Source organism: Pocillopora damicornis, chromosome 14 (assembly GCF_964200805.1).
Source record: "Pocillopora damicornis chromosome 14, jaPocDami1.2, whole genome shotgun sequence".
NCBI lineage: Eukaryota > Metazoa > Cnidaria > Anthozoa > Scleractinia > Pocilloporidae > Pocillopora > Pocillopora damicornis.
Window position 1 is genome coordinate 12,840,697 of NC_142683.1, and position 21,503 is coordinate 12,862,199.

At 39.6% G+C, this 21,503-nt stretch overlaps 1 protein-coding gene and 1 non-coding gene across 2 annotated transcripts in view; both read right to left on the reverse strand.

Moving 5' to 3' along the window:
* Positions 1–432: 432 nt before the first annotated feature.
* Positions 433–21,503, reverse strand: part of LOC113664428 (uncharacterized) — a 49,417-nt gene continuing 28,346 nt past the window's right edge. Inside the window, exons 22-47 of the mRNA XM_089194882.1 lie at positions 21,365–21,497; positions 20,637–20,870; positions 19,975–20,227; positions 19,128–19,552; positions 18,035–18,361; positions 17,299–17,397; positions 16,150–16,794; positions 15,017–15,135; positions 14,706–14,758; positions 14,292–14,434; positions 13,263–13,634; positions 11,576–11,878; positions 11,050–11,346; positions 10,413–10,751; positions 9,454–9,756; positions 8,307–8,603; positions 7,416–7,709; positions 6,322–6,609; positions 5,763–6,065; positions 5,034–5,497; positions 4,752–4,846; positions 4,098–4,254; positions 3,612–3,678; positions 2,946–3,217; positions 2,270–2,453; positions 433–1,523 (exon numbers count right to left, since the gene is read on the reverse strand). Coding sequence (XP_089051008.1) covers positions 1,297–1,523; positions 2,270–2,453; positions 2,946–3,217; positions 3,612–3,678; positions 4,098–4,254; positions 4,752–4,846; positions 5,034–5,497; positions 5,763–6,065; positions 6,322–6,609; positions 7,416–7,709; positions 8,307–8,603; positions 9,454–9,756; positions 10,413–10,751; positions 11,050–11,346; positions 11,576–11,878; positions 13,263–13,634; positions 14,292–14,434; positions 14,706–14,758; positions 15,017–15,135; positions 16,150–16,794; positions 17,299–17,397; positions 18,035–18,361; positions 19,128–19,552; positions 19,975–20,227; positions 20,637–20,870; positions 21,365–21,497 — 6,693 coding nt within the window. The 3' untranslated portion in view covers positions 433–1,296. The remainder of the gene's footprint in view (positions 1,524–2,269; positions 2,454–2,945; positions 3,218–3,611; positions 3,679–4,097; positions 4,255–4,751; positions 4,847–5,033; positions 5,498–5,762; positions 6,066–6,321; positions 6,610–7,415; positions 7,710–8,306; positions 8,604–9,453; positions 9,757–10,412; positions 10,752–11,049; positions 11,347–11,575; positions 11,879–13,262; positions 13,635–14,291; positions 14,435–14,705; positions 14,759–15,016; positions 15,136–16,149; positions 16,795–17,298; positions 17,398–18,034; positions 18,362–19,127; positions 19,553–19,974; positions 20,228–20,636; positions 20,871–21,364; positions 21,498–21,503) is intronic.
* On the reverse strand, positions 15,860–15,931 carry Trnah-gug (transfer RNA histidin (anticodon GUG)). Its single transcript has one exon. It is a non-coding gene; the product is annotated as a tRNA-His (tRNA).

A 21,503-nucleotide genomic window follows, 5' to 3' on the forward strand; every position in this document is an offset into this window, starting at 1 on the left:
GATTCTGCGCAAGCTTGAAGTTCATGACGGGCCGTTGAAACCGGAAGTGCTAAAACAGTAAATGGTTTGAACCGGGGGTTAGCCAGTAAGTGTTACTCGCGGGGTTGGAACTTGTTTAAAAAAAAATACCGAGTCGATTCCTTATTTCGACAGTGTGTCAATAAAAGAATAACAGAGAAAGATTTTTGTTGAGCCTCAGTCTACTCTTGAATTAAGCTTCAGCCTCAGAGGTAATCTATCGTTCTCGCCACTGTTTGCTTTAAACATATAATGTATAACTACCTGAAATAACTTTAAAAAGGAGTAAGAACACCGCTGATTACCAATTCCTCACAATGGAATGATCTACAGAAAACCTTAAAAGGATTACTTCAATAGAGGGACAAAATCCGTTTATGTTAGCAACTGTTCTCCTTCTGTTTTATCGAAAACGATATTTATTTAAATGTTCTAAGCGAAAGATATATAGAAATTACATCCGTACATGTGGATACCTAAGAAACAGGAATGAGGAGATCGATTTTCCTGAAATATTGATTATTAAATACGTCATAACTAAATTCGATGTAACGATACATTCTTCCAAGAGCATCTTCGATGTATGCTGAAACATCAGTTTTCAAACTAGGTTTTGTTGTTTGCCCCTTTGCGTTGTACTGAATATCACGTTCAAGACTACTGTTAGAGCTAGTTAATTTGATTTTATGAAAGCTAAAGAAAGGTGTTATTTAGTTAATGAGAAAGGAATACTCGGAGAAAAAGAACTCCGAATACTCTCTGTACGAGTCATCCTCGAGACTCAAGGGTTGTAAGTCGATTTAAGTCAGGGAAAAAGAGCCCCAGTAAGAAAATTTCCCCAAGGACTCTCCCGCCCTGAATTAAAATGTACTCACATCTCCTGGGTCCCCAGGGATGAATAGGAATCGAATTCGAACCTTCGACCTTCCGATTAGTATTCGGATGCTCTGCCACTGAGCTATAACAGACTAGTGACAGGCTAGGCCGTTTATCTAGGTCTGTGGTGACAAACTTCCTGTATACTGCGAAGATAGGAATGTGAATATGTAATGCTTATGCCCAACGATGATGTAAACGAAGATGGTGAAAATGGGCATTGCAGAAGTTAGAATGGAAGGGAAGCAGAAAAAAATTTCGACTCTCATTTTTAATTAGCTTGCAACTATTCCAAGCAAATTTTCGTCTACCAAGTAATACACTTTAGTTTATCTTTTCTCCATTCTAGATCAATATATGCATGGTAAGCTGAACATCTTGAGATATTAGCCATCATGTGCTTTAAAGCGTCGAAATATCATCGACGTCTTTGGTACTCAGCGTAGCAGAACCGGTCATTTTACGATTCAACTTCGTGGTCTTCCTCTGTGGCGTAAGTTTTGCAAAGGTCAGTAACTCTCTCATGTGTCTTGCTTTCATCTCAGTTAGAGTTTTTACCATATGTTGAACGAATTTTTCCGTAAGTAACTTCATTTCATCAATATTTTTTTCCTTCACCGTCGAAAAACCTGTAAACAACGTTGAACGGTGAGCTAAACTTTGTTACTTTATTAACGATTTTTGTCTTGAAGGGAGTGGCAGGGGAGATATTTTCTAAGTAGCCTCTTTTTGACATTAAAAAAAAATTTCCCTGGTTTCAAATCAAACACGGAGCGTAAGAAGATCGTAAGCGTTAGCGCTCACTATTCCAAGCGCACGTCGGAGATATATCTAAATTGTGTTGGATTTATAATTTCGTATTCTCTTCAATCAGCTGGTTTCGAAACACACCCCCCCCCCTCCCTCCCTTCTCTCTCAACCGAGAATAAGTAAGAAAAATAGATTGTGACTCACAACCCATTCATACTTGCAAAACATATTAAGTCAACCAAGTTTAACGAAATGAAAATCAGAAACAGGTGACTGGGAAACTGAATTTTCCGAAGGATTCGAGTAATCACTAACTTTCCTTTCAATATGCTAAATTCGACGTCGAAAAACATCTATCTAAGCAGCTTTGTTGATTGAAAAACGTTTTAACCGTGTTTAACAGCTATGAAACATTTTTTTTAGCTTTAAAGTTAAGGAGTTATTACTTTCTCGCCTCCTTTCGCGTTTAGCGAAGTGTTTTATGGATCTACTTTGAGTTCCCATTTTCTCTTTGAGGTATTTCTTTTGTTATGATTGGCGACTGTAGTTAACATTATTTTGCGTTTGGTTTCAGAACATTTGAAATCGAAATGTGTTCTAATCAGTATAATTGGTTATCGCTTACCGCAGGCGTGAACTCTTTTCCGCTCTCGTAGTCTCCGGATTGCTTCAAAGAGCAGCCCCAGGGCAGCAGCTGTTATTGCACAAGCGGCTATAATGATAAGTGTGCTTTGATAAAGGTCACTTTCTTTGTCAAACAAACCAGTCGAGATATCTTGAATATCTTCCCTGTCGCTCAGTCCCGATCCCTGTGGCGTAAGAACAATTTAAGTTGTTCATTACCGCCAAAGAAATTATGCTTACCGTTAAAAGAAAATGAAAACGCTGGGGGATTTCATTATGCTGATATGAGTCCTTTTATTTCATTTATAGCATTGCGAATCTTTCCTGTGCATATTTTGGCTTCTGATTTCGAACAAAAATCGTCTTCAAAATCGCCGTCTAAAACCTCGAAGTATTTCTTAAACAGAATTGTAAATTTTGGTTTCATATGAAGACAGTTAAACGAGGAAATCGTTTTCAAAGTTGCTTATATCCATTGGATGATTGAAATAACGGTTGAGCGAGAAAGCGGGACAAGGCAGATGATGGTGTTGGAAGTCATTATCTTTTAGAAAGCAATCCCATCCTCTTTTAGGCTTACTAATTAAGGGCAGGTAACAGTTTTCTAGCTATTAAAAGGATGCTAAAAAGCATCTCAATAAAGCCCAGTAAAAGACGTAACTAAGACTCATACTTACCTTTATAGGTTCGACAAGTTGGTCAACATATTTAAAGATCTCTGCTTGATGCGAGCGCATGTAACCATGGAAACACTTTCTAAGGCGCATCGAATCTCCACTTATGACTACCCCATACGCGGTTTGATAATCAACGATTTGGGTCACTCGAATTGAAGGCTTAGAAAAGAGATCTTGGCGCATTCCACCGGCGTATGTATCTACTAGGATACCTTCGACTTCTCTGTTGATGAGAGCGTCGGAGAGTTCTTCTAATGAGTGATAGTTTTTCTCTGAAGAGAGAAGATAAGACTCTTTTTAGCTAGGTCGTAGTGACGATACAAATCAAGATTTTATTAAGACTGCGTGCAACCTGTTGATCATGGGTATTTCTCTGGTTTCTTTTATTTAAGTTTCGAGAGAGCAATTATAACGTGTGATTACACAAACTTTGGCTCACTTCGCTCTGTGATTTGATAAGAATACTTGAGTCATCCTCTAAAACAATCATTCGAAACTATATATAATCTCATTTTCAGCATTTCAGGCAGTTTATATTGAAACTTTTTGAACAAAACTATCAAAAAAGATTTGTCTCGTGTGTCAAAAATATGACAAGTCTATGGCAGTTCCTAATTACTAAGTTAATGAATATTTGTTAATCCAAACATTGATTTTAACTCAAACCTTTGTTTAAAATCGCATTTCGTCTGATTCCAAGATAGTATTCAGGAGAACCTTGAATTGCTCCAACCTAAAATTAAAAGATCATAATTTTAATGAAATATCAAACTAGATTTTGCATTATTTTGTAAGTTCTCTAGCATCCCCCGGAGAGCACATTCCTTGTTTCTGCAAAATATATTGAGACAAGTTATCCGTGGAACAAGGGTATTTAAATGGACACAGTCTCATAATTTAATTTTCTCTTGCATGAACTAACGACCGTCACAGTTGTCGCCTAAGAGAGGAAAAGAGGGGGTTTGGTTGTGCCATGATGAAATTTGTGACCCCTCATTGGCCATCAACTTTCCATAGTTCCCCTAGTATTCTCTGTTGGCGAAGATTGATCCCCTCCCGTCCCCCCTGAAAACTGTGTGATCCTTCCAAATAAATTATTCACCCCCACTCCTCCAGGTGACAAGGTGACTTATTAAATCTGGTAGTAGCTACCTTGGATCCATATATTGTGGTTTTGCTATGTGCAGTTATTTCTGTCAGCGCTGTTGTTAAAGCCGCCACGGTTATTGCGATTATGACGAGACCTGTCAACACCCAACCCACAGCAAAAATGCGACCCAATTGGCCGATTGGGGAACGGTCACCATAGCTACAAGGAAAAAAAAACAATTTCACTGGGGCTCTCTTTAAATTTGTTGGGACATGGGAAACTGAGTAAACCTTATGTAGGCAAGATCTAAGGCTAAACTCCCTGCGAGGGAGACATGAAAACCCCCACATAGTTTTGGCTCAATCTTTAAACCACATGTAAAGTTAAACTTTCCCAAGTATGGGGAACAAAGTGTGCATGGATCTTGGCCCCCTCAAAAGTTGGCCATTATTAGCTGTATGCAAATTGAATATCGTAAATTTATCTGCAACCACTACGTAGCTGTGTGTGGCGCTAAAATACAGCCAAAGGTCACAACTGTTATCTTCATGCACATTTATTAAATGGTTAACTTACTACCCAACGGATAAAAAACGAAAATTGCGGATGCAGTCATAGAATTAAAGGCTTGATTTATGCAATTTAGACAATATAACGATTTGAGCCTGCTAACAATTACTATATCATTTCCTATTACCAGTCGATCTGAAACATACCCAACGGTTGTCATAGATACGAACGACCACCACACTCCTTCCCAGGCTCCGTGGATAAAAGAGGTAGGGAAATGTTGATTATTAGATTTTGTATCCTTGAAATAAATAAAAAAACGGACAATGAAAATATGAAAAAAAAACAATTGAATAAATGCAAATAAAATAGGAAAAAAAATGTGTTGCAGCAATATGTTGAAATAATTTTGTAATCTTATCTCTCGTTTACAAGGAGCACTGCATGTGTGTCAATATGAATCAAATTATGTACTAGTCAAAACTCACCAGTAACCACATTATCAGCCCCGCAATATAAGCCATCACCAAAGATAGCACCACAACAGGCCAGCACGCCATGAGCGTTACAAACATGGCGTGCTTCACATCAGAGGAATCCTGGAAAGTCAGAAACGCCACCCCAGCAGACTCAACAAACGGTGAATACCCCAATCCTCCCCTGTAACTGTTCTGCAACCTGTAGCCGTTAACCGGAAAGGAAAAATCCGTCTGGTTATCAATATTTTCCAGAAGATACTCTGACCTGTTTTGCTCCGAAGTCCCATTCTTTCCACTGCGGCTGAAGTCCAGTTCTGATTTTCCATGTGCACGGCACTCGCCACAGCATTCATTGATTACTTCTTCGAGAAGGCGTGGTATGATAACGCCAGGACTGCTTAAAGAGATCAGATTGACATAGGGAGGGTAATTTCTCCAGTTTGTCGTTAGATGCTTATGGCAACGGCATGTTTCTATGGAGACAAAGGAAGCGAAAATAAAGGCGTTTGTGCAATCTTGCTATGTATAATTTCACGCGTGATTAGCGCGGTGGCTTTCTCTTCATAGTCAGAGCTCACCAGTGAACGATGGAGGGGGAATTGATTGCATGGACGTTGCACCCATAAAAGGCAGGTAGGGGGTGGGGGTGGGGATGGGTCTATTACAGAGTTCCTTACCCATGTTTTACTAGTCAGAAGGGGACTGGTAAACAAATATATAAAGTCTATCTCCACCTACCTCCAAATGTGACACCCTTGGGTCCAGGTCCCTGGTTCGATATGGCTGCCACGGTTATTTTATACACTACAAGTGGTTCCAGATCTCGAAGTATCATTGAAGTGTTCTCATTCCCAACGTCGATGCTCATCACTGGCTCGAAATACGCGGGCAGGTCTCCAATAGAAACAGCTTGATAAGTTACTCGGTAACCGACATGACGACCGTGTATGAATTCTTGAGGGACTGGTTCCCAGGAAATGGGAATTTCTGCAAGACTCGTGTGGTTTTTTGCTATTATTTTTGAAGGCGGTCGACTTGGTACTAAGAACGGAAAGGTGCATGACGGGTTACGTTTCATTTCTATATCAGTAAGTGATAGGAATAGCACACTCACAGAGATATATATATATATATATATATACATACATATATATATATATATATATATATATATATATATATATGTGTGTGTGTGTGTGTGTGTGTGTGTGTGTGTGTGAAAATACTTCTTCAACTCTTTATAAGAAGAAAAATTATTTTGGTGAGGGGGGGGGGTGGTGGTGATTTTTAAACCCACCATCTTCTCCTGTCTTTGCAACAACTGAGCCCGACACCCCGTCTCCAGCACTGTTAAACGCCCAAAGTAAAATTCTGTACTCCGTTTTTTTTCTCAACTGAGTCAAAACCACTGAGTAGGCTCTTTCCGTTATCACTGGGCCAGTTCTATTACTGACGTTGGCATATGTCAGGCGGTATCCTCTGATTATGCCATTGCGGTGTTCTGTGGGGACGTCGAGCCATGACACCAAGAGACTTTGGGAATGGAAGGCAGTCACGCGGATGTTGGAGGGAGGTGCTGAGGGGGCTACGAAGAAATTTCGGAAATAATTAGTATCCAAACGACTGCAGGCGGAGTGGGGTGTCATTCATTGGAAGTTCGAAAGGAGATGTGCGGAGACCTTTAAGTTTTTAAACCTGTCTACACGCGTTTTTCGTTACCCTGTTAAAGAAACATATGTCTACATTGTAGCATATCGAGCTTAGAACCCAAAGTCTACCATACTGTTCACTTGTTAACTGATTTAAGAGCAATTGTTAATGGCACACATGCAGGATCGGATATCGCTCCTGTCCGCTAGGGAAATATTAGGGAATGTCCACTCAGCCAATAAATGGAGGATATTACACGACGGAAAGAAGATATGAATTTTATGTGCGGGTGGCAAGAACATAAAATTCGATTGAGCACGAAAAATAACAAATGAAATAATAATATCATAATGGTGATGATATCAACTGTGGATCACTTCAGAATAATAAAGACCGTCAACCCGACTGATCACAGCCTTTGTGACCAGCTCCCAGTGGGCTTGCTAGCTCAGTTGGTAAAGCAATGCACCGGTATAGCACAGGTCATGGGTTCAAATTCCGTAAAAGTCTGATTTTTTTTTAGGCCATATTTTTACTACTGCACAAGAAGATTGCTTTGATATCCACGTCCTTATCTGCAGTTCACATATATTATTTTCATATATTTACATTCCTTTTTTTATCCTTTGTGAGAGTTCTGGGCTGGTTGATTAGTGCGATTTTAGTTTTAAAAGGTAATCTTTTTACCGGGTTGATCGACATTTCTGACCAACAAAATTATTTAATTTTAACTATACTTACCACCTTCCCACGTTTGGGCGTAAACTGGCAGTGTGTAATTACCGTCTGTTATGCTAAAAGCTGCAATTTGCACCCCGTACGCAGTAAAGGGACTTAAGCCAGTTATAGTGACATGAGTGTCCTTCCTGCCCACTGCAGTGACCTTACTTTGACTCGGAGAAGCTCTGGTGAAGTGCAAAACTCGATAACCTTGAACAGATTGCGCATCTAACCCAGAGATTGGACTCCAGGTTACGTCAATTGTGGAGGCGCTCGTACCCAGAGCCTTTACGTCCGTGGCAGTCTTTTGGGGAGCTGAAAGACAGAAATATTTGGATTCTTTTAAGCTGAGTGCTTAGGTAGGTGAGTAAACGTTCAGGTATCCTGGTCTGCTCCTCTAAGAAGATAGCTAGGCTCAATTTCAGCCTCAAAGAGGAGGATTGGGGGAGGAAGGGTCGCAGATAAAAATTTTCTCTCGCCTTCCTTGAAGAGACTTGCACTAATCCTCTTGCTTATGTATCAACGGGCTGGTTACCGTGCAGCGAGAAGAGTTAGCCAAATGTCTTAGATTTATACCGCCGACACTCTTTAAGTTCACGCGTTTTCGAAAAGCTGAATGATAGCATAATTTGTATGTCATCTACTTTGGAAAAAACATTTTCTCACAAATTGGGAAGGGAGGTCCACTGGTATTCCAGGATCCCCCTGGCTGCGTCCCAAGATTGGCCAAGCTTCTGTACGCTTTTGAAGCCTTAAGAAATGAATTTTCGGATTGTTATCGTGAAAATAGTAATATGCTCTTCTCGGAGGTGGTGATGTTATGAAAAATGTTTATGGGGAGACGCCAGAAAATTTTTCCCTTTTTCATGATTTTCTTCCCCTTTTTCGGGAAAATCTGTGATTGATGCTTACCTGGGTCACCGATGGAAACATTGATCAATGAACTCCAAGGACCAAATCCTTTCCTGGTGAAGGCTCGAACCTTCAGACTGTAGTTGGAATATTGGTAAAGGCCCGCGAAAGATGCGGAGAGATTACGGCTGAGTATTGTAGAATTTCGCAAATATTCTCCCTCTTCATCGTAAATCTTTACCTGGTAACCTCGGATTATGCCCTTCTGAAGTTCTTTCGACACTGGCAGCCAAGAAAGTTTGATGCTGTTGGTGCCAGTAGGACTTCCTGTCACGTTGCTAGGAGGGCCTTGAGGCACTGAAATTTTTCAATAAGGTTCACTCAGGGGTGCAGTTTTAAAGTTCTGACTGGTTTAGCCACAGTGCACTTTAGTCATGGCTACACATAAAAATTAAGTCGTTCAGAATTACCTCTTTTATTTTTATTGTCTTTTCAAATATCCTGTTAGCGATGACCATCGATATTTGTGTTGTCGCTAAGATATCAGTAACTGTATTTTCGCTCACTGGATGTCGGTGGCTAATCATTCAATCAGTTATTTATCGGGTTTGTCTGTTCATCGGCCAATAATTCAGCGAGTCTCCATCAATTAAGAGTCAAAGGGCTAGTCAGTTCGGTAACCGGTCGTCTCGCCTACGGGTCGTTTCGCCTACCGTCTGTTCGCCTACGTCCAATATGTCAGCTCGCCTACGATTTATATGTCAACGCTTTAAAACTGAATTGTTTAAAAGTCCTTATTGAACCTCGCAGAAAAACTGAGTATAAAGATGAAATAAACCACCGTTTACGGCTTTGTGTTTACTTGTGACTCGGGCGACCTATACCAAAGGAGGTGGGACTTTATAAATTAAAAATGTAGAGAACAGTTAAGGCGTTATGTGTGCAGACTTGCGACTTGAGCGGCCTATACTAAAGAATTCATTGTTGTGATATCAAATTTTCATGCGATAATTTTCGAATATCATCAATTTTTGTTTCAATTGAATCAACTGTTTTATACAATGATTGTCATGGTGCGGGGTTTAGGACGTAGGCGAACAGATGGTAGGCGAAACGAACTGTAGCTGAAACGACCGTAATTTGTCAGTTCAATAATAAGCAGATCAGTCATTCTAACAATTTCATCTATGAGTCGCACTATACTGACCTCCCTCGTCTGTCCAGCTCTGTGCCGCACGAAAGGAACCATTTCCTTTCCGTGTATATCCCGCTACATATATAATGTACAGTGTATAAACTTCTAACTCTGTCACGTTCTTTTGGTTGATTAAGGGGTCGATTTTAAATACTGTGAAGTTTGATGTATCTGAATCGTCAGCTTTTTCTATCCGCAGCACATAACCCAGTAAAATCCCAGGAACACTTGCTGGCGTTAAAAGCTCCCATCGAACCATGATGCTCGATGAACTGCTATTGGATGCCGTTAATCGATAGGGAGGAGCTTTAAGAACTGCGACAACATGAGAATAAAATTAGGTTGGAATATGCTTGCCTCACTATACGATGAGCCGTTTGCCTCCACTCCACGTTCATACAGAGCTCAGTTTGATAGTGTGTCGTCAAACCAAAAACACAATAAACACAAGGGCATTTCAGAATAACTGATAACACCATAAAAAGAAGGCAATGAGAACATAAGCGAAAACAAGTTGACTGCGTGAAGCGTAGGAAAAGGCGGGTGACTACGATGTAGTTGGTTTTATTTTGTTACTTGATTAGTTGAGGGCGTGAGGACAACACGTAGCGTAGTGAATGGTAACAATGTTTCAACAGCTGGGTTAATTTTGAAGACTTTTGTTAACAAGAAACGGACCTTAACATCGATATGCATATTGTCCATACTGTTCTCTATACATTTTGACAATCAAGAACCTCTTTAGTTGGTGATCATTTCCCTGATTCTCGTTGTCATTTATTTTATTACATATTGTCACTCTAAGGGATCTAAGGGTCTGAGAGGATAGTACTCATCAAAGCTTTGAACTGGGAAGTTGAATGCATATGATAAAGAATAGATAAGTAATAAAATAAATGACAATAATTCGATTGGTGTCACTGTACCGGCAAGAGACAGCTACTGTACATTTTCATCATAGTTAATCATACCTCCTTCATCCGTAGAGACATTGAAAACAGCACTATATGGTCCTTTTTTGATAGTAAAAAAGGCTGCTTGCATGGAATACATGGTGTATTCTTCCAAATCCTCCAGTGTTACCCTGACACTATAAGTGGTGTTGGAGACTTCTCTTTGTTTTCTCTTTGTCTGAGTGGGAAAGAACTCTGTTCGCACGGTAGAATTCACTGCATTGGCTTTAAAAATCTTTAAGACATAATGGCGGATGATTCCGTTGAGTTGCTCAGCAGAGTAGATTTGGAACTCGACCGCAATTGACGTAGAACTTATGTTGTACCCGGTCACGTTTGCCGGCGGGATGTCTGGGGCTTGAAATTTAAAGATAAAGAAGTCAGAAATTCAAATTTGTTCTTTTTTTGGACATTTAAGATTAATGAAATACTTCTGGCGTCAGAGGAAGATTATGGTTTGTAAAACTGATCATATCTTGCTCCCCACTGTTTTTTCCTTTTTTTTTTTTTTTTAACGCTAGAGAGCTCAGCCTCCTGTCTTCATGGTGGTTATTGTTCATTTTGTGTTAGGAGGGAATTTTTTTTTTCTCTTCGCATTAGTCACCAAGTGGGTATGGTTCCTTAAAGTAGATTCTGAATAATGAAGCACTCTTACTATCTTCGCTCGTGCGACATGTTATCGCACTCGTGAAATTTGATTGGCCTTTACTGTTAACTGCAGCTCCTTGGATGCTGTATTCTTGAAACTTGGACAAATTTCTTACTTCACCGCTCAAGCTTGATCCATCAAATACTACCGTTCTTAGGTCACCTGTCAATAAGTTTGTTATGTTGAATACATATTTGCTGATTATTCCAAGACGTAAAGTTTCGGAGACTGGTTTCCAACTGATTTTTATACTTGTAGAGCTTGTGTTTTGAGCTGAAATGTTAACAGGGCTACCAAGTGGAACTGAAAGAAAAAAAAAACGGTGAAAGAAATAAATAAACAAGTTTTAAAGGAGGAACAAAGGAACGAAGAAAAATGATATGCAATAAAACGGCCAAAGGGCGACGAAGCTAACGAGTGAATAAACCAGCATATAATCAATGGCAAAATAAACTGAACAAAAAAAGGGAGATAAAAAAGCAATACACGCGTCACTTGAACCGATATGCAAAACAATGAAATATTTACTCACCGTCCTCATCCGTAAAGCACCTTACAATTTTGCTAAAATTTCCGCGCTCATTTGTGTCGAAGGTAGCCACCCTGATGTCGTATTCCATAAATTTCTCCAATGATGTTACCGTGGCATTCAAGATACTTTTGCATGTACGGAAGGTCCTCCACAGCTCAGATACACGGCCGCGAGGCCTGAAATGTAACTCGTAACCAATAATTTCGAGGCTGTTGACTTCGGCAGACGGTGGCTCCCACTTTACCTCGATAGAAGTGGAACTGGTATTGCGGCATACCACATCGATCGGTGGAAAGCGCATTACTGGAAGAAAGTTATAAAAGGGAATGTATAGATACCAAGGCCTAATTTTTCAAAAAGCAGATGACGATATCTATAAATAAGTTCTTTAAAAAACTAGCACTGGATATATATTAAACTAGAGAATGACATTAGCTTACCCTTCGCACCAATGAGGCCTTATCGTAAAGCAACTCAATTCTAGAGGTTTTAGAAGATCAGCCAAAAGCTTGAATGTCCTATTTTACCATGACTGATACACGTTCTTTCATAATTGCGCTTCTCCGTTACTTTTGAATTTCTTTCTAAGGAGCTCCTTGTTTTTTTATTTCATTTTATCAAAACCCCGTTGTATATCAAAACTGCCCTGATTAAAGAGGTAGCTGTTATCGGCTGATGAGCTTGGTGTCCATCTTTAACAAAGAGAACCCCAGGAGATGCTCCCTTTGACATTCTGTACAAGTAGGGATTTCATGAGTTGAAGCGTAAGAAAAGTTTCGGGAGTCAATTATTTATGATTTCAAAACAGCCTTTGATATTCGCCCTTGCATTATTTAAGGGAAAGATCATTTAACAAAAGGATGCAGTGCGCCCATCAATGTTTTTTAAAGGCATTCGGAAGAGTAGGGAATGAATCTCAAGGAAAGGGAGGGGAGAGGGAGACAGGATCTTATTTTCCAGCATAGAAATATAGTTTGTTGGCCGGGAGAGGGGAAGAGAACGAACCTGGCTATATACCATCGCATATTGAACGCGCGTTTGAGCGAGGATTGTTAACTATACTGACGCAAGCGGAAACAAAATTTAGCAATGTTTTGTAATTCAGGGCTTTGACATTCTAATTCGCAGCGCAAAGAGCTAATTCGAGCTGCCCATACGATCAGTTCAGGTTTACTTACGCCCCGCTGTTGTGAAGTATTTAACGTCACTCGTATTCCCCATATCTATTCGTAAAAAAAAAAAGTGGTAAGTACATGTGTATTTTGGGATATGTTGAGTTTTATATCGAGCAGAGCACATTTTTTCGTTCATTGAAAGAGCACCCTGAACACGAAACATTCAGACCATTCATGCTGAGGGAATCGAAATACTACAACCAAGTGTGATCATGGGCCATCTTTGAGGACCATTTATAAAGAACAGTGGACAATACCGACAACTTCCCCACGTTCACCCTTTACACCGTAGTATTAGTGTTCATATTCTCCCCACTGTTCTACTTACATTTCCCATGGTTTTGACAGGGAAAATGTGTTGGACACTCAGGAACTTCTTTAAAATTTGTGATCATTTCCCTTATTCCTTATATTTGATTCTAAGGTGATATTGAAAGGAGAAATTTGAAGCCAGTCACTCTTAGGGGCCAAACGTTTAAAGGAAATCTAAATAGCGAAACAAATGATTTAAGATAATTGGGAAAGGATAATTTGATTAATAGCAGAGCTCAAACGCGCACAGCGTAGCCCCAAACTTATTACTCTACCTAAAGTGGTGGTTACAGAAAGACTCTCGCTTTCCCTTCCAACTCCACTCTGTGTGTATCCAGCCACAGTTAGGTTATACGTTACCAATGGTTCTAGTCCTTCTATAGTAACGAAGTTAACGAGGTCATTTACGGTGGTAACTATGACGTCTGCGCTTCCCGCTGGTCTGATGAAAACCTTATAGCCCTGGAATATGGCGGAAATACTCGGTGGGAGGCTAAGATTGTTCCATCTGATGTGAATTCTTGTATCTTCCACAAGAAACACGCTTACATTTGTAGGGGCAACTTCTGGAACTGAAGAAAGAAAATGTAAAGCTAGTGATACTGCTGATTATAATTTCTTCACATTTCTGCCACGTTGAATTGAGTGCCGGTCCATGAAAAAAGTCAGCGTAATCCAAGTCAAAAGTTTTAGAACACAATATCTACTTCTTTCATGCTTTCGAAAAGTGATTTATAAGTGATATCGTCTTGACGAAAGGATATAATGTTCTGCATCAAACTATCGCTGTCGGAGTTAAATTATTTTAAATTGTAGTTACTTGAACTATTTTAAATCTATTGTTGCTGGCGTTGCATCAGTTTCTCTCAACTGCTCTTGGATTGGTCAAAAACACTCGTTCTACCACCTCATCCAATCGGATGCACTATTATAGCTAATGGCAAGCTAGCAAGTTGCTCGCATTTTCTTGGTTCAATAAGTTGTTATTTTTAATACTCAATGGCCTGTTGTCATCTCTTTCCTTTTTATTTTGTCTGTTGAAGCACTTTCATCAGCTGTAATTTTAAAATGCCGCAAAATGTATATCAATGTAAGCTATGCTTCGTGACATAAGAGGCGACAAATAGAGCAGGTTAGCCCCAAGGCGTTAAAACATTAGCACACTTCGACCTTCTACCTCTAAAGTAAAATTTTACAGGAATTTTGAGTTGACTAATACAACTGTTAACCGTTTTCAGCTGTAAGTTCTTCCAGCTCCAGAGGCATGTTGTACAGAAGACCCGTGGATGATATGCTCTGTTTAAGTTTTTCAATCCATCTGTAGTCGCTAATGTTATAAACGATGGTGAAATCTACAATCACGCTACCGTTCCTACATGGAAAAATAAAAGTATCAGTATCCTGGCCGGCAGACCCCTTCTATTCGCCAAAATTTGGACTAGCATTCCAACCAAGTGGGAGTAGTGCTCCAAGTAGCCGCTTCATGCGAGGGAAACCTGGAGGGCCACTTGGCTCGAGTACAGAATTAATCCTGTTTACCCTATCCTAGCCGGCAGCCTCCTTGTACTAGCCAAAATTTAAAGTTGTACCTATTCAAATAAGTAAATGGCATGCACACGTGTGTGTAGAGAAGCCATACGAACCTAAATTCGTTTACGTTAACAGAAACCCGGACTCCCTCATAAAACCTGGTGACCTATGAACAAATAAAATAGGGAATTAAATAGAATTATAGGAAAACCGTGCATTGTGTGACGATTCAAATGAAAGCTTCTGCGTTGCACTTTTATGCATAACGTAATGTTTTCTAAGCGGCATGTGCAAGATTGCATTAGCTTTAAATTCTTTTGATAAAAGCGAGTAGATAACCATACAAATTGTTGCTAAGTAACAACACTTTCACGAGGTACGAGGCTCTTTAATTTAGAATGGGGCGGTTTTTAGTTCAACTCACATTGCTTATGATGTAATTCTTCATTGATCTGTATGGATCTGTTTCTGGTGAGGTAAGATCTTCATTCCAAGGCTGATTTTTTATTCGAGCCACAACTCGGCAACGTAGCGGAACCAAATCTGCAGTGAAATTTGGGTTAGGAATCTAATAATGGGCATTGGCTAGACACGGAATAATTTATTTCCATGTTTTGGTTTACTAAAATGAAAACTTCGTGCTGACAGAATAGAGGTAGCAAATTTTCGTCCCAACTGCCTCATTCCACAAATTTAAAAGCTTAAAAAGCATGTTTCCTCGATGGATCCATACAAAGTAATGATTAAGATAGCATATGATTGTTGTGTTATTTCTCTCTTTTTTTCTTTTCTTTTCTTTTTATTCAGAATACTATTGATTTTCTTTTATTTGAAATATTCCTGGGATTAAAGGTTTCGTTATGAAAGGACTCAGTTCACCAAAGCCACAATGTAGGTAGGAAATGAAGTACCACAGGGCTAAGAAAAAGAGAGTCAAAGATAAAAAAAAAAGACTGTTTCCTTGTTATGCTATTTAATGTTCTTTTTAATGCACAAAAATTTACATAAATCAAAATGAAATTAGGAAAAGAAGAAGAAAATAAACTTTTAATTTTTTCATGGTTTTCTCGTTTTTGATGCAATGTCACAAGCGAAAATTGAAAGCAGTACAGGGAAGAAAGATGGAAAAGACCGAAGACAGAACTAAGAAACATGACATCAAAAATCAAAACGAAGGAAGACATAACCGCAGCTGGAAATATATGAAAAAATTAATAGAAAACAAAGACCAGAAAATGATAATCGTATTATATATAAAAACAAGAAGTGCCGTGACCAGGATTCGAACCTGGGTTATTGCGGCCACAACGCAATGTACTAACCACTATACGATCACGGCTACCACTGCTGCTCACAGGTGCTTTCAGGTAAAAAATTATTATCAGATTACTCGCATGACTAGTACTTGTGACCATTAATATTCATAGTATTTCATATTATTTCGAAACAAAAAATCAGCATTCTTCGAGAGCACCAAGATAAAACAAAGAAACAAATTATAAAGAAATATCAAAAATAAAATAGAGTATTTATTGGGGTAGAAAGAGATCCTCTCACCTTGGATGCGGCGATAAATCTGTGCTATTCTTTCTTGAGACAAAACCTGTCTCCAAATGGCAATGAGAAAATAATGAGCCTTGGCGAACACTCCTCCTTCAGAGCCCAATGACATATTAGACGAAGAAAACTCTGGCTTCCCGTCCATTTCACAACCTTCATCTCTGACAAATTCATCGATTCTTTTCCCGTTCCTATAAATTGTAAGTGTTTTTGGCCCAGATGGTTTGTACGTGAAAGCCAAATGAGACCAGATTTTTTCAGGCATCGCTATTTCTTTCAGACAATACTGAGCACTACCCTGCACACGGATAATCAAGGATTTCTTCCCTCTTTCCTGATAAACAATGAACTTGCCGCGGGATTTGAAAAAAGTCTGTCGCGCTCCGTCGGTTTTGTACCAAGGCTTTAATGACAACGATACGGTGAAACCAGGATCATCACAATTGGCATAAGCAGACTTTGTTGCGCAAGTGTCTCCCTCATGGTTCAGTAGCACCTCACCGTTGACTCCATCTGTCACCAAGCCATCGCCAGAAAAACTAACTCCTCCCTTAATTTGCCCCCAGCCAGGTGCGCGGAGATCTTTGATATCTTCCACTGATTCAAGCAACCACAGATGGGAAGAATTCTCGTAAAACTTTACTGAAACGACAAGATAAATTGACAAATTTCAGTAACGATGCATAGAAACGATAAAGATGATGGTAATAACACTCCACGTGACGTTGAACCTTCGAAATATTAGCTCGAAGCTTATTTTCAGATGCAGGGTATTTGGTCTTTGCTTGCGCTATCATTAATGATCAACTTAGGATGAAAAATCGTTTATCCAAAAATTTGTAAACAAAATCCAAACTCCCATACAAATATAGGCATAATGCATGATTAAAAGTTTCCAAATGACAACAGTGGCAACGCAATGTAAGACTGGATCCTTTTTTGATAGGTAGTGTTCATAACCGTAATGATCACTGTCATCTTCACTAATCTCAGTTCTATTATATGCATGTAAACAAACCTTTCTCGCCACGACAACATATTGAAAAGCCAAAAAACCAAAACAACAAAAACTAAAAAGTACTGACCAGTAAAACTGTGAATACGATAAGTATTTCTGATTCCACTCACTTTCTCTCACTTACTTACCGAGTTGACATAATTCAGGATCCTTGTTTGTACATTGACAAATGCCTGTTATTTCGTCACAATAATGGTAAACTGGACAATGATCAGAGCACAGGGACGCTTTAAGAAAAACGATGAAAAACTACATGAATAATAAATTACTAGAAAGTACAACCTCGCTTACATTATCTCGCGTTCATGACCAAAGAGGGAATATTTCTCTTATCTTGACGAACTAGTTAAAATCTTACCATTATCTATTCTTTCCACACACCGGCACCTGCCATTGTCCTGTCCTGTTGTCTGCTGAGCCCCTCTTATTTAGCCTAACACCTCGCCCAATATACTCTTCACTTCCATCTATATTCCCTGATGATGACGTAGATCGGCGAAGGCTCGGTAAACTAAATTATCGTAGCATACCTGGCCTCACTTGATTTACACGTGTGACTTAATAAGAAAAATATTTCCCTTTTATTGGACGAAAAAGCAATGCAATGTTGAAGGACAGTTTGAAATGTGGGTAGCTCAAGAAAACATGTTGTTAGCTTGAACCCATGGAGAAAAACCAGGCCTAAAATTTTTAAATCGGGGCATTATAGAATAGACTGACAAAATCATTAATCTCAGTCTGCTCCCAGAGTACATGTCGGCGCCAGTGAAGGACTATTCTTATGCATGTGCTCCCTATGTAATTATGCCATGATCAATCATTAGCAGTTTAAAAGACGGAGTCAAAATCCATCAGAAACCCTACCTCCCTGAGCTATAAATAACACCTCCACATCGTTAACATTAAAATTTGACGCCCCAGCAAGTAGAGTTTCCAGTTTGGATCCGTTAAAGTTTCCATCTCCTTTGTAAGAAACAGCGTGTTGACTCGTCCCTTGCTTCACGTCGCCATGGATTCCTATCTGAAAATCAAACGGAGACTCTCCGAAGGTTGGACCAGTGAACGGTGAGCTGTAGATTGCAAAGGCCGATGATTCTTCGCTTACTTTTTTTTTGAAGAGGGTCCTATCAGATGTGTAGTTTAATAAGAAGATGAACGCTTTGGTGTCCGTTCTGTAGTTCGAGGACGAACCTGTACACGGAGATTGATATGTGCCTTAACCCTACAGCTGTCCGACTTTTGCTGGCCTACAAAGGCGTGAACATTGCGCCATATGGATTTATGGGGAAAGGCCGTTTACTGTTACGCTAATTTCATCTTTTTCCCCTAAGCTTGGAGGTTTCCTGAATTTTTGGAATCAAATTCTTACTCTACCCCTTCAAGGGAGAAAGAGTTTCATTAAAGGATCAATGAAATACCATTACTTAGTATGAAAGTATATGTACAATAGTACTTGGGAGTATGTATGTCAATGCCATTACGGGAAAAAGGCGAAAAACAAAAGTATCCTGCTTATCAGAATTTTTGAATTTCGGGGAAATACTAAAATGTTTCCTATAAATGGAATAGTTGTTTACAAATCATGTAGATGAGGTTTGTCGGTTACTTCAGAAAGATCGTAGCAACCTCAGGCAACTTACTTTGACGGAATATCCCAGGGTGGCCCACCCGAAGGGATTCCCTGTTTAGGGGAGAGAAATCTTATATAATACAGGGATTACTGTCAAAGGGAACCAACAGTTTTAATGAAAGGATTAAGGATAATGGCTGATTAATTGAAATTATCTATTGGTAGAAGCTTCTCGAGGGAACAATATTGAATGTGATATCTTTTAGGGGTAAAAATGGATCATCCTGGAGTTGTAGCTGGTAGAAATGGCTGTTTATGAGAAATAGCAAAGGGGCACAGTAAAACTGGTTAACAGCACAAGGTGCGAATAGGATCCTGAATACGTACACGAAGACGGCTCCACAATCCTCAGCTCTCCCTCAACTTTGCTCCTAAGGTTGCTCCACTGGATCATATTCCCCGGTTCACTTTTACAACCGCGTGCTAACATTGTGATCTTTTCTTCCTCCAACTCATGGTCCCACATGTTAAACTGAGTAATTCTGCCAGAAAATAGCTTGGATGAATCTTTGTTCGGCTTCCTTCCGATAAATAGAGTAGCCGAGCTTAACACAAGGGATTCGTTCCAATTGTTTTTAGTTTGTCTTCCTCGGTTCACACCATCTACGAATAACGTCCACGATTTTGAACTGCCATGCCATACAACCGTGATATGATGCCAAGAGCCATCGTTAATCACAAAGGGGATGCTGCCTTTGTTGGTACTGCAAAAAAGGAGTGAAAAATGAGATAGATGCAAGTCAAACGCAAGGCTTCATGTGGAAAGGAAAAAAAACGATATCGCACGCCCGCGTAACGTAGAAATTGTGGCATATTATTGACGTATTCTGAAACTTTTTTCATGAAAGAACAGCTAAAATTTTTTGTCGGCACAAAACAGCAACATACGTAGCTGTCGCCGTGTATCCCAGTTTGCATACATACAGAAGCCAGAAATATTTCTACTCTCCCTTCCCTGTTGTTAGACCACAACTAAACAACATTTAGCTGGGTTTCTCTGGCAACTCACTGGTACCTATTAATATCCTTGGGTGTAGGAAATCATTGGGAGAGTGATGTCTCAAACTCAAGAGCTACGACACAATATATGACCCTGTCGCTGCTACAATTCGGACAATTCGCCATGTCACGTTATCCAAAAAAAAAAAACAACAATGAGGGAATTTCAACTTACTTGCATTTACCAACGGAAATGATCCAACAAAGAGAGAATGAGTCGGTAGAATCCAGTTTTAAATGCATGCGGCTGCCTGTTTGCTTAATAGAGAACACTATTAATGGTGACTTAACTGAGGTTTTAATCCAAAACGAGGCTGTGAAACTAGAAATTGGCGATGACGTGAGAGGTAGTATAGCGGTTTTGACACAGTCCGCAACGTTTTTGCGCCAAAAATGGAAATCGTAACTGGAGTGGTCATTGTCCTGGCCTGAAAATTCATAACGTAAACATATTTTGTTACAATGACACCACAATAATAGAGTACAACATTGCAACGCGAGAGTTTAATGGCGGTCATTTAGTGGTCATTTAGTTTATTCCATTAGTATCTCTCTCCACCAAGGAGTGGATAAATGCTGGGAGGTTACGCGGGACTTGCATCCCATCCAAGGGGAATAACAGTGCTCATAACCTCCCCCTAGAAATTGGAAATGGGAGTAGTTCTCTGGCAGTGAGGGCACAGGCTGACAGCCTGAAGGTCTTATAGGCTCAGTGGTCTCATCTCATACTACATTAGCTTCTTTGGGTGCTTTTTTGGTATATTTTTAATTGCTCTAAAAATGATTCAACAATTACTTTTTTAAAAGAGGGCCAAAAAAAAAATCTTCATGAAGTACCTTCACTCCATCTTCGTTCAGTAAAGCCCCCAAACACGTTATTTCTTTTTTTGATTATGGTCATGGTAGGACCTTTATCGTCACAGAGCCTGTGAAAGGTAGAAACGTTCCAGCCATTATCAAGAGCGCGATAACAAGGAATCCAACGGGAAGAGCCATAACCTTCTTCTTCCACCATCAAACCAAGATATTGATGGTAAATAGTGTCCATTGAAACTATAGAGGAGGTGATAACTACGAAAAATGAAATCACGAGAACAGTAAAAGTGTGTTAAAGACGCCAGAATTTTTAGGCCATTTTTATTTATTTTCATGACAAGCCTACGTACAATTTTGTATAAGCTGCCATGGGTTCTTGAGTATACATTATTTCAGGGATTCAGTAGTTTCGCTTTGGAAAAGAAGTTCTAGTTTAGAAGGCTGACTCTCACATGAAAAAATATCTTGAATTTTCCATGGAACAGAAAAACAAAGAGAGGATAAAGTGAAACCTCACTGAAGAGCAGCGATAGAAGGAATTGCAAGAGAAAAGCCTGAGGAAATTCAGGCTTTGAGGGATTCGTACCCAAGTCTTAAAGATAATACTCGGGCGCTACTATTAACTGAGCTACCACTTGTTAGGAGAAAGTCAACTTTTAGGAGGTTCTTCGTTCCCAGAACATAATCTCACTAAATAAGACGATGCAAACATCAGAAATGCAGTGAAAATAGAGCAACACGTGACTTACCCACTCCTGAGCGATACGAATTCTGGGGCATTGCTGAAAAAGGCGAGAAGACACACGACTCTCTGGTAAACACAATCTGATCTATTGCTAAATCTCCTAAGTGATCTGGACCACCAACCGCTTCAAAAATGACCTAAGA